At 38.2% G+C, this 13,848-nt stretch overlaps 1 protein-coding gene across 2 annotated transcripts in view; it reads right to left on the reverse strand.

Moving 5' to 3' along the window:
* Nucleotides 1–13,848, reverse strand: part of COL11A1 (collagen type XI alpha 1 chain) — a 140,806-nt gene that overhangs the window by 81,851 nt on the left and 45,107 nt on the right. For both annotated transcript variants that reach the window (XM_081112001.1, XM_081112002.1), the window contains 8 exons: nucleotides 12,486–12,740; nucleotides 11,258–11,320; nucleotides 9,801–9,842; nucleotides 8,549–8,611; nucleotides 7,797–7,871; nucleotides 6,463–6,549; nucleotides 4,635–4,691; nucleotides 842–895 (listed from right to left, as the gene is read on the reverse strand). In XM_081112001.1, the coding sequence (XP_080968127.1) occupies nucleotides 842–895; nucleotides 4,635–4,691; nucleotides 6,463–6,549; nucleotides 7,797–7,871; nucleotides 8,549–8,611; nucleotides 9,801–9,842; nucleotides 11,258–11,320; nucleotides 12,486–12,740 (696 nt within the window). The remainder of the gene's footprint in view (nucleotides 1–841; nucleotides 896–4,634; nucleotides 4,692–6,462; nucleotides 6,550–7,796; nucleotides 7,872–8,548; nucleotides 8,612–9,800; nucleotides 9,843–11,257; nucleotides 11,321–12,485; nucleotides 12,741–13,848) is intronic.

Raw genomic sequence — 13,848 nt, forward strand, 5'->3', positions numbered from 1 at the left:
GTTGACTCTCCCATTGAGTTAACTGTTGCAGTTTTGGACTAAATCTGTCTTTTTCTCCTTTATCTTCTTCCAACTCAGCGCCGTGCCTAGCACAGGTTTTTCAATCATCCGTAGAATGCCGGCGGACGCCTGGCAATCCCTAATGCAAATGACTGACTGGCACCAAGCCATGCCAAGCAGAGTGAAGGCTGAAGATGCCCAATGTGTTTCTCTCCTGAATCAGTACAATGCAATGTTGTATCTACATATGAAGTCTCCCGTGGAGATCGACACACGTTTTTTAAAATAAAATTACACAACTAATCATAGATCAAATGCAGTTCCAGTATAAATATTACATAGGCTTTCATATTTAACTAACTATAAATAATTAAAGTTAATTTAAACAGTATGCATATCATCTGGTAGAAAATGTAGCACATTTGAAATGACAAATAATTTTATGATCACTGTAAAATATTGATTATAAAAAGTATAAAGTTTAGGGTGTCTAATACTCAGAGGTTAAGAGAATGCAGATTTTAAAAAATCATTGCAGAGAGAGGACCCTACCCTGTCTGTACCCAGCTGGCAGGCAAGGGGCAATTAACAGCATGACAAATCTTGTTAGTTTTCAATGAATATGATCATTTGAGTGTGCATCTCTTATTTGCTCAAATTAATCAAGTCATTGGCAGTCAACTGGCCACTAAGGATTTCTCAGTGAAATGAGATGATGTGAGCTTCAAGGTAGTGTCAGTAATTTCTTTCCTCATAAAACAAGTGGCAGACACTCCCATTATCCTACTTGACAACAACAACAAAAGGCAAAAATGAAAGAAGTGACATAAATTGTTTTTACCTGAGGACCTGGGTCACCACTCTCCCCTTTGGCCCCCGATGAACCAGGCCCCCCCTGGAGAGAAAAGTGAGGATGCAGTCATTTAACTGGGCAATTCCCTACCCACTCTTCTCCCACCATTGTCACCTGAGATGACTAAACATTACTCAAAATGTACTTCATCCAATTAGTGTGATTGTATTAATAGGATAACATTTCCAAGTCCTTTGAAATGCATCTCCTCTCAGACTGTATTCCAGGGTGAGCTCCACTGAAAAGCCTATTTTAGGCATAACTACACAGAAGCCAATTTCATGAAATCACAGGGAAATTGTCCTTAATGTGTGCACCATCGGAGCACTGACGATGACACACAGGCGTCACTTATCATCACACTTACATGTGCCCTCCGGGCACCACGCTCTCACTGCGTCGGGTGTGTGCTGAGTGCACTCAGGCAGCCAGGACGAGGCAGACAGCTCTTGCTTTTACCCTCAGACGTTTACCAGACACCACATTCTACAGCCACAGCACGTCAAGAACAGAGGCTACTGCTATCACCGCAACTGTCCCGGAATAATGCCAATGCCTGTTCTTCTCAGATAGGTCTGTGCTTTTCCTCCGAGAACAAGCCCTTGTGACAAACACCTCTTACCAACATGTACAGAATGCACAAAGTGCAACAAAAGCCTGGCACGTTAACTGCAAAAATAGAAAAGCATTTTATAAAGGTCCTGTGAGTGTTCGACATAAATACTAGGCACCCCTTTTAAAAGCACTCATTGGGCCTCTCGCTAATGACCCACTGGGCCGTCAAGAAACGGTAAAGTAGCCCGGCCGGTGTGGCTCAGTGGCCGAGCATCGACCTATGAACCAGGAGGTCAGGGTTCGATTCTCGGTCAGGGCACGTGCCCCGGTTGTGGGCTCGATCGATCCCCAGTGTGGGGTGTGCAGGAAGCAGCCAATCAATGATTCTCTCTCATCATTGATGTTTCTATCTCTTCCTTCTTCTCTGAAATTGATAAAAATATCTTCAAAAAAAAGAAAGGGCAAAGTAAAACCACCACTTTTGGGTGAAACTGCAGCATGCTCTGTGGTTTTGCTTCAATCCTGGTGTGTCAAGGTCACATCAATAACAAATAAAAAAAACAATAAAGACTAGCTGGCCATCCCCCTAGGAAGGCTTAGAACATTACACCTGAGCCTGGTGGCGATAGTTCTTCATGCCACACAAATATACTGTGTGTGTCTAAGAAGTGAGGGGCTCATTTAAATCAAATTCCTATTCCATTAATAGTGCATTCAATCAAAGTAGGAAAAATTAAAATGCTGCTGTCTGAAAGTGTTAGCTTTCTAGCGCCTCCTGGTGGCTCCAACGTGAAATAACTACTCAGGACTCCTGAGAAATAGGGCAAGACAGAAACAGGAATATTCTAACCTTGAAAGTGACAAGAATTATGACTTTCAAATTTCTAATTAAGAATTCTTACAACCAAATGTCTTCCAGAGAAAAACTGGGCTCTACATTAAATCTGATTATTAATCACTGAATTGAATGCTAGGGCATTCGATTTATTTTAATTAATTTGCTGCATTATGTCCTCTGTATATAAGCACTACCTACTCAACAGATGATAATTACTTTGCCCAAACACTTATTCTAAAAATTGTCATGCAATAATTGAGAGTAACAGGACAGGGGGAAAAAGACATTTTCTACGTTTCCTGTATATTTTATAAGCTAAGCTCCCATTTGTCTGTTGGGAAGAAAACAATTGAATAAAGACATTTTTCATTGGAAGAATGTACATATTTGTCTTAAAATGTTGATGTAGTCTCTATTTCTTTTTAAATTCTTAATGTATAAAATTTTTTGGACTCTAGCGTTAACAGATATTTGAAAGTCTGTAATAATTGGATGTTTTGGAGCGAAGGATAATAGAGAAAATGGTAAAAAGAAGCAATGTGACTTTTTTTCTCTCATTACTTACCTTTAATATTTAAGGAAACTGATACTTCTCATAACAAAGACTTAAGTAGTAAAATTCATTCATCTTGGATGTAACACTGAGAATGCGCACATGGTCATCAATGTTATATCTTTCTGCCCATGTGATGTGACCCTTAATGACTGTTTGGTGAAACAGGAGGTGCCAATTTTCTCTGATTTACTGGTTCTGCTCCCCACCGCCCTTACCCACTACAAATCCACTAGGCTTGTGTTTGTCTGGATGATCAGTAGGAAAATTATTTTGGAAAAGACAGTGTTAGAGGTCCTAGACTAATATTTTTAAAGTAATACATGTCAGTGTTTCCCAAACATTCTTGACTATAGGAATCAAGCCGGTGAACTCTTTAAAATTATAGTTTGCCGCGGCCAACCCTGAACCTGTATCATCAGAGTCTCAAGTTCAGGGTTCAAGAGAATTTTTTTAATGAAATATACAAGTTAACCCTTCTGCGCCTAAATCTGTAAAGCACTAACTTGCTTCTGATGTTCCCTCATCAGGTAAAGTTATCACTAAGTAGCCATTAAATATTAATACTATTTCTTCCCTTGTTAAGTAGCATGGAATCTTCCATGTGAAATTAGCATACTGTGAGAGGCAGAACAGTAAAACTACATGATAACACTTAATAATGCACATAGAACTATGTATAATTTACATTCTGTGGGACATATTGTCAGCACATATATTCCACATGAGCTCATATGATTGAGCGTAAAGCCCTTCAAAATTATGCAATGTTATGGAATTTCAAGATTGAATTAAGAGAACTGTAAATACATGTAAAACTACATAACAGACTCTTCAATAAAATACAATAGTAAATCTCTTTCACCCTCATCCTAATAAGAGTAAAAGGGATTAAACAGAAGATTGTGTACTTGATTAAACGTGAATAAAATAGTTTTGCTATGTGTCCACTAAGTAAATCCAAGATAAGATTTTCATTTTCAGGTCTATAATTTCTATAAATACCTATTTCAATAAAGCATATTGAAAGCATATAAAATCATAAAAAGCAGAGTATACATGACTTTTTATATTGAAAAACAAATATTTAAAATAGAAATTATTTATTCCATTAATTCTAAAATCAATGAGAACTTGGGTTGCAATCCTACAGTGTTCTTTTTTTCTAAAGAAGACAATATGGTTTGAAAAAAATCTGCACTTTGTGGATTGCTACAATGCTTACTACTTAGTAAGTTTCATAAGATTTGAAGATACTTTTAAAAATATTCGTAATATATTAGCAAGCTAGTAAGGAAAATCAAACACTTATTTTCCAAGAGTCTCTAAAAGACAAATAATTTCTCCAGCGTCTGGATCACTGTGTGGAATACTGCAGGCAGTCTGAGTGTAAGCCAGGTCTCCTGTTTGCTCCTAATATGATGGAATAATTTTCACTGGCCTCAAATACTTTTTCTTTTATTATGGAAAATTCTGTTTAGCATAAAATCAAGTCTCAAGAATTTAATGTAAAATTGAATTTTAGTAACTCTGAATATTATGCAAATACATTATATTTATATGTAGAAAAATTAGCATTAGAATATGTGACTATATTTTTCATGGTATTTACTTGATTTGAAGACTTTTCACTGAAAAAAAAAATTCATTTTCATCAAAATTTACTGAGGTCTCCATTCTGATAGATTTTTTAAATGGAAAGAAAATTAAGCATGAGTTGGTATATATCCACCCTAGTTTCACCAGCCAGAGGTATGAACACTGCGTGGACAAAGCTGCCCACGGAACTGCTATTTTAGGGATTTAAACACACATCATCTTGTTGGGGAACCTACCACAGGACCTGGTCTTCCGGTTAGACCCATTGGGCCAGGGGGACCCCTCAGCGCAATCTACAAAATAAAATATATCAGCGTTAGGAATGTCCTACTGGACTCGCATGTTCAACCACAATATTCTTTGGCACAAGCAACCTCATGTGACAGATGACCAACACAGGCATGACAGCTCCATGCTAGGAAGAGGCCTGGTTACTGAAGAATCGCTAGTTTCTAGATGACCTAAATAAGTATCAGACATTTTTAAACCTTTGGAGCGTATACAATCTTGTATCACATACTATTAAGATTTATTCTATAAAAAAAGGTTAAAATAGATCTTTGAATAAGAAATCTAACATCTGATATAGTTTTCTACTCTGAGAAGTATACTTTAGATTAATGTATAGACCTCTCTTAAATGTATATGTTCAGTACTCGTTGAAAATACGTTTAGGTGCTCTAAGTAAACATTTCCTAGCCATTATTTTAGGAAAGGCTATGACAATGAAAGCCAGGCGACAAAATGCAAAATTGATCAAAAGAGTATGGCGATACACTTTTTTTTGACAAATCTCAAATTTAATGTTATATAGAAAAATACATTTATTCTGTGAAATCATAGGCATGCATTACTGACACTGAAAATTAGAAATGTGAAATTAGCATACTTGAAAAGCTGGAACAAGTAGAGTACAAAGAATCAATATCTGATAGATGTTAAATTAGTATGGTGTGCGAGTTTTGAATATTAGTGATTCCAAAGGTGAATACTTAGATTATTCAAACAGATGTCAAAAACAATACAGTAATAGAAATAATATGTAAAATTGTATTAGAAAAGTGCACAAGATGAAAACGGTAGGATCTCCAAAGTTTCGCTACTGACTCACCATGAGATTTTTGACAATACACTTCTTAATCCTTGAGATTAAATATCTGAAAAATTGGAATTATAACGCTTGCTACCTATTTCCAAGTAGGTTGCAAGGACTAGTAAAATGAGGAATTCAGTGGCCTCGTAAAGTATTTAAGCTCAAATAATTACCTTAAATTTGTTCAAAGTAATACAATTTACAAGATAAATTGTAGGGATCATTGACAAATTATTTTCAATATTTTTGTATTTGTCTATGGTAAGGTCTAGTAAACAGATATTTAAATTTTTCATTATCTTTATACATGATGTCACCACAGAATGGCATATTTCTAGGTGAACAGACTGATAAATGTGTAAACAAATATTGGTAATGAATTTAAACTTATGTTTTCAGATATTTTATACACTCAGATTTATGATGATAAACAATGATATCCCATAGTGATTTACATCACTGAGCAGGTGGGTACCCACAACCACACCAATTTAGGCCTTTATTTCCTGTCTTCTTTAAAAAAAACTACACTATGAATAAAAACATTAGATGACTTTCAACTCTTTCCCAATCCCTTCTTTGATTTACTTATGTATAGTTTAATTGCAACAAATCTAATTATTGCCATTGTAGGAAGAAGTGGATGTGAAAGGCAGAGAGTGCTGGGTCTAAGCCCACCAGTGTCTTCAAAGCAAATTAAAAACGTGTGTGTTATGGTGTGGGTGCTATCACCAGAGTTATCTATGGCAATAGTGCAAGGGCCAGTCATTGAATACTCAATTAGGGAAAAAATCCTGCTGGACAACAGATACAATCTTAGCATTTCCCCATCTATATTTAATATTCTACTCAACAGTATTTTGTTCAAAATAGTGGCACCCTCCAGATGCACACACACAGACTCACACTCACTCACGCGTGCGCACAATCTAGCACAGTCGGGTGAGGGCATGCGCATTGATGCTTCTTACCCGAGCCTGCTGCAGGATCGCCTGGGCCTGCGCTTCCTGAGCAGAGACCACTGGTCCTTTGGAGCCATCGCCGCCGCCATAGCGAAACTGAGCAAAGGCCACATACAGAAACTCAGCGTCAGCCTTTGCCAAGGAGGTGCCTTACTCACTAGACCAAAGCCGCCCGCTCAAAAGAGTGGGATTTCACACAAGTCCAAGGTCCCGCCGTCATGCATCATGATGCCGAGACTTCTTATTTTCTTAGAAAGTCTCCTTCTGCCCGTTAGGCAAGGTCTCTAGACCATGTTCTACCACTCCTAGAAGAGACTAGAGCAGCGGTTCTCAACCTGTGGGTCGCGACCCCTTTGGCGGTGGAACGACCCTTTCACAGGGGTCGCCTAAGACCATCCTGCATAACAGATATTTACATTATGATTCATAACAGTAGCAACAGTACAGTTATGAAGTAGCAACGAAAATAATTTTATGGTTGGGTCACCACATGAGGAACTGTATTTAAAGGGCCAGAAGGTTGAGAACCGCTGGACTAGAGGCTTCTTCCCACTGCTCGTTCCATCCTTTCTGAAAACTCTATCGTGTGTTTTTCATGTGCACATATGGACCCATATTATCCATCCATTTGTAAAAATTCCAAATGCACCAAGTCAGAGGTGGTCACAGGGCCATTGCTATTTCATCGAGTAAAACTGGAATCACTGTGAACACAGTGAACTTGAGATATATTTATTTTGTTTACCTTTCCTTTACTAAAAACCGATCCTACTTATATCCCTCCATAAAATTCTAAAGCTTCTTTTAAATTTTAGCTTACAATGCATCATGAGTCAGTTTCTCACTACGTAATTATTACTTGCTATTTTATTGCCTTTACATAAATAAATCATTTTCCCCAGAGAAGTAGGGCAGCATTAAAAGGAACCTCCTGGTAAAGCAAATAACTTTTGAGCAATGAATGACACTAGAGAGATAGCTCTTTTTAAAAGTATCAACTATTGTTTATATGGTGAAAAACAGTATATTAATATTATGTTGACACATGAAGTACAGATTAATCATACAACCAGGATAAAGCACGATTGGGGATATTAAGAAAAAAACTCTATGCTTTGTTGTCAAAAGTGTAATCAAATTCTGAAACCTTAATTCTAAGGTAGAGATTAATATTTACTAGATGTTATTTTCAGTAAAATTTCTCATAATTTCCAAAGGCTGCTTGACTTTCTACCTTATAGGATGATTTTTAGTGGACCGCTCTGTAACATGGTCCAACAATATTTTTCAGAAACAAGATGACAAATGTTAAGTCCTCTTTATAGCTACAAGAAATAACATACCGGTAACATCAACATGGTACCAGGAGGACCTGGTAGGCCATCAGCTCCTGGTAAGCCAGGACGTCCTGGAGGACCCTAGAAAGTAAATAAAATCCTCAAAATTAATAATAAATGAATGAAATAATCAAATTTATTAGAAACTGAATAACTTTTCGTAAGTCTACATGATCTCATTGGCATTTGTCTTTTCCTCCTTGGTTAATCTCCTTTTAGTAAGCCTACCGAGGAAGAACTGTATTCATTATACTAGTTAACATTTTTTTCATAATGTGCAAACTGATAGGCTACACAAGGATGGTCAAAAAAACCCAAAAGCAGAGGGATGGGATTTCACATGAAGAGTTTGAGGAGTCTAACATAAAAGTTCGGTTTCACCATGTGACCCTGATGTGATGCTCATTATCAGCTCAGACTCTACCAGCCGTCAACTAAACACCCACTGCAGTTCCTGGACATTTTGTCTGAATTCAAATTGAAGAACTGAATCTAAAGTAATGGGTTCATGTCAACATGGAAATTGATCATAAGTTTTCTCACTAATTATCACATAGATAACATGCACATTCTCTACCCTCACTTTTAAAATTATAGCTAGAAAAGTTAACCTAAATGTTGCACAACATTAAATGTATAAACACCACCCCACCCCCTACCCCCCCGCAGTGAGACAAATAACATGTTAAGCTTGTGGAATGTATTTTAATTTTTAATCTACGTTATATCCTTTAGTTCTGAGGAGCCCCTTCACTTACCCTATCGCCAGGGTCGCCGGGGGGTCCAGACGGGCCTTGTAGACCTGGAGGGCCCATAAGACCCTACAGAGAAACAAACCAGCATCTGAGTCAGATTCCTGCTCTCATTAGGATGCAGGCAAATTCATCCGACCAACATCAAAGAAGAGCTCATTTATCTTTCATGAATATACAACTGTCTCTCAAACAATTGCCCTATTTATCTTCCTATGAACAGACAACATATAGGGACCACTTTGTGGCTATCTGGACTCTCCCTCTATGAAGCTGCTCTCCCAGTGGAGGCAGATGGACCAGGGAAACACAGGGAAGAACTCCCCAAGGTCAAGTCCCTGCGGTAGATGTTGGTCCCGGGTCTTAGGGAAGAAATGGTAGACTCCCAGGATTGGACCTCAAAAACGTGAGAGCTGTGTGGAAATGTAGCATCATTCAGCCTGGAGGCAGCATTATGTTTTCTTTTATGGGTAAAAGTATTTAAAGGCACCAGTATCACATGCTTATTTCAGATGATGAGATTTGAATTAATCCCACAAAAGACAGAGGTTGTCATAACAAAGTCAGATCAGTACAACTACCTGCGAATAAGGACCCAAGGAGTGATGTCAGCCTCACAGGGAAAGGACAAAAGGAGCTGAGCGTCACTCCATTCAGAAACACAGACAAGGCAGCCACAACCTCTTAGAATCCCGGGCCCCATTCACGGAGCTATGTCTACACCTTTTCCATAAAAATAGCCACGGCTTTTCTTTTACTTGCATAACTTTCAGGTAGAGGTTGAAAATGAGGTTAGATGCAGAGATATTTAAGCAACAAAATATTTAAAACAAAATATATTTCCACTGCTCTCAAAAGAATCTCAGCGGGAAGCCAGGAGTGGGTGGTGGGTGGGAAAAGATCAACCAAAGAACTATGCATATATGCATAACCCATGGACACAGAGGATAGGGTGGTAGGGCCTGGGGCGGGTGGCGTGGGGGTGAGGATGGGCTCTACCACCCTAGAGAAAGGGGGGCATCTGTAATACTTTCAACAATAGAGGTGTGTGTGTGGTTTGTTGTTTTTTTTTAAAAAAAGAGTATCATTTGGATAGCCAAATCAGAAAGCAATTCAAGGCCCAGGTCCTCTGAACAAATATTCGCCTCTATAATACTCAAATTAGTCTGAAATATATCAATTCAATAATGTAACAGAAATCTTATATCTGATTATTTAAAAAAATCAAGACAAAAATAATCGTAAAACATTTCCATACCGCAGGTCCGGCTGGCCCTGGTGGTCCTTCGATCAGCATTCCCTAGAATAAGGAAAAACAGGCTTTTTTCCAAGGAAATTGTAACCACTCGCCTTTTACCTGCCTGACTCTAAGGAAGCATTTTAAAAAGTGAATTCTCCATTCCTACCACATAAAACCAATCACAAACACTTTTGCATGAGGAAGGGCAGAAACTCAAAATGATAGACATGGGTTCCTGTCCTCAGAGAATCTATGGACTCGTTAGAAAACATATAAATATCCAGATCAGCAACATGACAAGGGGAACATGCTAAGTGCTTCCAAGAAGAGTAAAACAAAGGCATGTGACCAAGTTGTCCCCGGCTCCCAGGATAATTCCAGGCGCAAAGCAGGGACTGCAATACTGGTTGTGTGAATGGAAGAATGGAAGGGACACCCAAGCATTTTATTCAGAAAAGGGGAGAAAAGTCCAGACAAAAGCAGCTGGGATAAATATGAGATCAGCTCTTAAGTGCATAAGAGAACCTAGTACTATTTCAGGATAAGAACCCAGGCTCAAAACATTCATGATTCTACTGCCGAAAATTGTTTTGTCATTTTTAAAAGTTGGTTGTAAATGTTCATAACTAGGGCAAAGTCACTCGGAAAACACTTATTTTTAAAAGCCTTCCGTTGAGCATGTGGCACCCTTTCTCAGACTGTGGAGAAATAGAGTGGATAGCCGATAATGTCCTTATAGGTGCAGCGCGTTCATTTTTATTCACCCACCATCTTTTTTTAATGTTTATGTCATTGTAATTTCTGAAATGATATGCATGACCGCGAGGCCAATGGTTAGACCCACTGCTTTAGTTCTAATGCAGTAGTTTCCCCAAGGTGTTCAGCAGGTAGAACAGTAACACTGCTTTCCAGAAAGAATATGTTTCTTACCAATATCTAGAGTGGTAAGAAAATTAACATAGCTTTAAAAGTCATGTTTGGAGTGAACTGGAGCCTTTTTATTGGGAGGTAAGGAACTGAGTGTGTTTTTTTAAAATCTTCATTTGATTACCTAATGTTATTGGGCTATGAAACTTACTTTTTTCATAGGTATTTGTATCTAGGTCAAAAAACATGTCTAATAATATCCACTCAGACATAAGAGGAGAAATCACTGGCCTGGAAGCCGGAAGAGCTCAAGTCTAGTGACAGCTCCACCTCCAAACATTCACACCCAAGGGAAGCACTGAAACCCCTCGAATCTCAGGTTCTTTGGTTGTAGAACGAGAGAATTAGACTAGACACATTTCAGCCTCTTTCAAATTCCAAAATTCCATAACTCTCTATTTTTGATTTATTGAGATTCCACTTGCCAGAAATGGCCTCACCGACTCAGCTATCTGTGACAAATTATATACACATTTGGACAACAGAACTGTCAGTGGACACAGTGAAATAACTACCAACCTTCACAATGTGTTCACACCAGTACTTACAGGTTCAACGACCGCTGGCTCTCCTTTCTGTCCTTTTTCCCCGTATCCGCCATGGCCATTTATCTGTTAAGTGAAAATTCAAGCAGCCTGTCTTTAAATAAATAAGGCCATTAAGTACTTTAAAATATATATGGTTTCAGAAAGGAAGGAAGAGGAGAGAGAGAAATAGAAACATCAATGATGACAGAGAATCATTGACCAGCTGCCTCCTGCACACCACCTACTGGGGATCGAGCCCACAACCCGGGCATGTGCCCTGACTGGGAATCAAACTGTGACCTCCTGGTTCATAGGTCGATGATCAACCACTGAGCCACACCAGCTGGGCCAGTATTTTTAACAAGGCAATTATCTAAATGTATTTTAAATAACCTATTAAAGTGTGTTTTTTAAATAGCACCTATTCAAGGTTTAAATACTGAAAATATAACATAGGAAAACATAATGAACATTAATACTGAATCCTGAGTGAGAATGAACATTTGCTTCTTAAAGACAGAAAGATAAAGACATCCGCAGACCTTAAAAATTGTTGCAAGGCATTAATCAAAAAGTGTCATCAAATTAAAGTTAATAAAATGGAGGAAATGAGTGGGGGAAATTGGGGGAGGCGGTCAAAAGTTTAAAATAATAACAATATAATAATAAGTATGGTGCATCACCGAGCATCACCAAAATATAGTGTAAAAATCAGAAATTTCACTCACCACCCAAAATCATTATGACTACATTTTAATCGCATCAATGAAGAGAAAATCTGGATTCAATTCTATTCAAGATTATACTTTCAACAAAGACTCCAGCTGTGTGGCCAGAGATACAACGGGGGCAGCTCCCCAGGGGGGAGAGTCTATCAAGATGTCCTAGCTGTGATAAGTGTTCAAAATTTATATGAGGAGCTGGATTTTATTTATTTTTAAATGTTTTTATTTATTTTTAGAGCGAGAGGAAGGGAGAGTGAGAGAGAGATAGAAACATTGATGAGAGAGGAACATCATCGAATGGCTGCCTCCTGCACAGTCCCTACTGGGGATCGAGCTGCAACCGAGGTCCATGCCCTTGACCAGAATCGAACCCGGGACCCTTCAGTCCACAGGCCGACACTCTATCCACTGAGCCACACTAGCAAAGGCGATAAGCAGCATTTTAAACCTGGAAAGACATCAAGACGAACATGGAAATACTCCCAAAAGAATACACAACGACACAGAGCGTAACACAGACTTACGCTGGTTTCTGTGATATCTGTTTCTGCCGGGACCCCTGGACCAAACTCTTCATTAGTGGGGCTCGTTTGCTTATCTTCATAGTCTTTATATTCATAAAAATCATATTCGCCTAAATCTCCATCTACCGGAAGGTCAGAGTCCCTGCCGTCTATTTCTTTGTTCTCATACAGTGTATCCTCGGGATTTTTCCTCTGGGCCTCATAATCCTCTCCGGTTAGATATTCTTCGGTAAACACATCTTCCACGGGACTTGGCTATTCATTTAAGTTGCAAGGAATCGGAGAACATGAAGGTTAAGGTTAGTGAAGCAAGGTAAGCATTTGCAATCACAGTTCCATGGGATGTGATGGGAGGCAGCGGTTCAAATGCTACTCAGGCGAGTCTGAGCACTATTTCTGCCAGGATCATTGAAAGAAATAGTTCTGTACATCGGTATGTACAAGGATACATGGCTTTCTAACATGTTTCCCAATAGTTCCAAGGCAAATATTCACATGGGTTCCACATGTGTATTTGCTTGTTCCATTGAAAAGAACCTTGTTAGTCAATTTGATATTTATGGTTTAAGATTTGAATAATAAATGTGCTCTTAGTGAAAGATTGCTTAATTTTCAAATCTCGCAGAACATCCTTATGCGATATAATTACCACCAGAAAAGCCATGTAACGTTGACTCTCGATCCCCGAAATGAACTCTCCACGCCAATACTGAGACTTATCATTGCGATATGTAGGTGGAGTATCTGGCGCGTAGGGAAGGTTCATATCACCAGAGTTCTTTAAAGCCAATATAGTATAAAATACAGTCCTCACAATTTAAGGCAGTCAAGTTAAATATATCATTGTCAGATCTCAAAGAGTAGAGAATATTCACTTAAAAGTAAAAATTACATTAATAATCCTCCCTCAGAGAAATAGAAACATAAACTTACTGTAATTTTCATTTCCTCACAAGTAATTCCCTAATAAGAGTATAAATCTAAATCATATTTATTATGCAATTTTTGGCCATCTTCTAATTTTGATGAAGTTCAAATTAACTTACTTTGCTACTTTTTGAGTTTCATTTTTAAATAACTTGTTCGCTATGATATAGTGAGTCTAGATGATAAAGAAATCTTGAATAAATAAGATTACACAAAATCATGTTAATAAAATAGGCTGAATTGTAGCAATTGTTAACTAAAGGGAAATGTCCAATAACCATATGAATGTTGTATTCTTAAACCAGGGGGTCTACAGGGGATGCACATTATCCAGCAGATATTACTGTTTCAGAGCTGAGAACTACAAAACTGGACAAGTTTGGGGAGATAAATAAACATCTTGAATAAAGATACCCATTTTGGGAAACGATTAATT

The sequence above is a fragment of the Myotis nattereri genome (assembly GCF_964212035.1).
Source record: "Myotis nattereri genome assembly, chromosome: 18".
Classification (NCBI taxonomy): domain Eukaryota; kingdom Metazoa; phylum Chordata; class Mammalia; order Chiroptera; family Vespertilionidae; genus Myotis; species Myotis nattereri.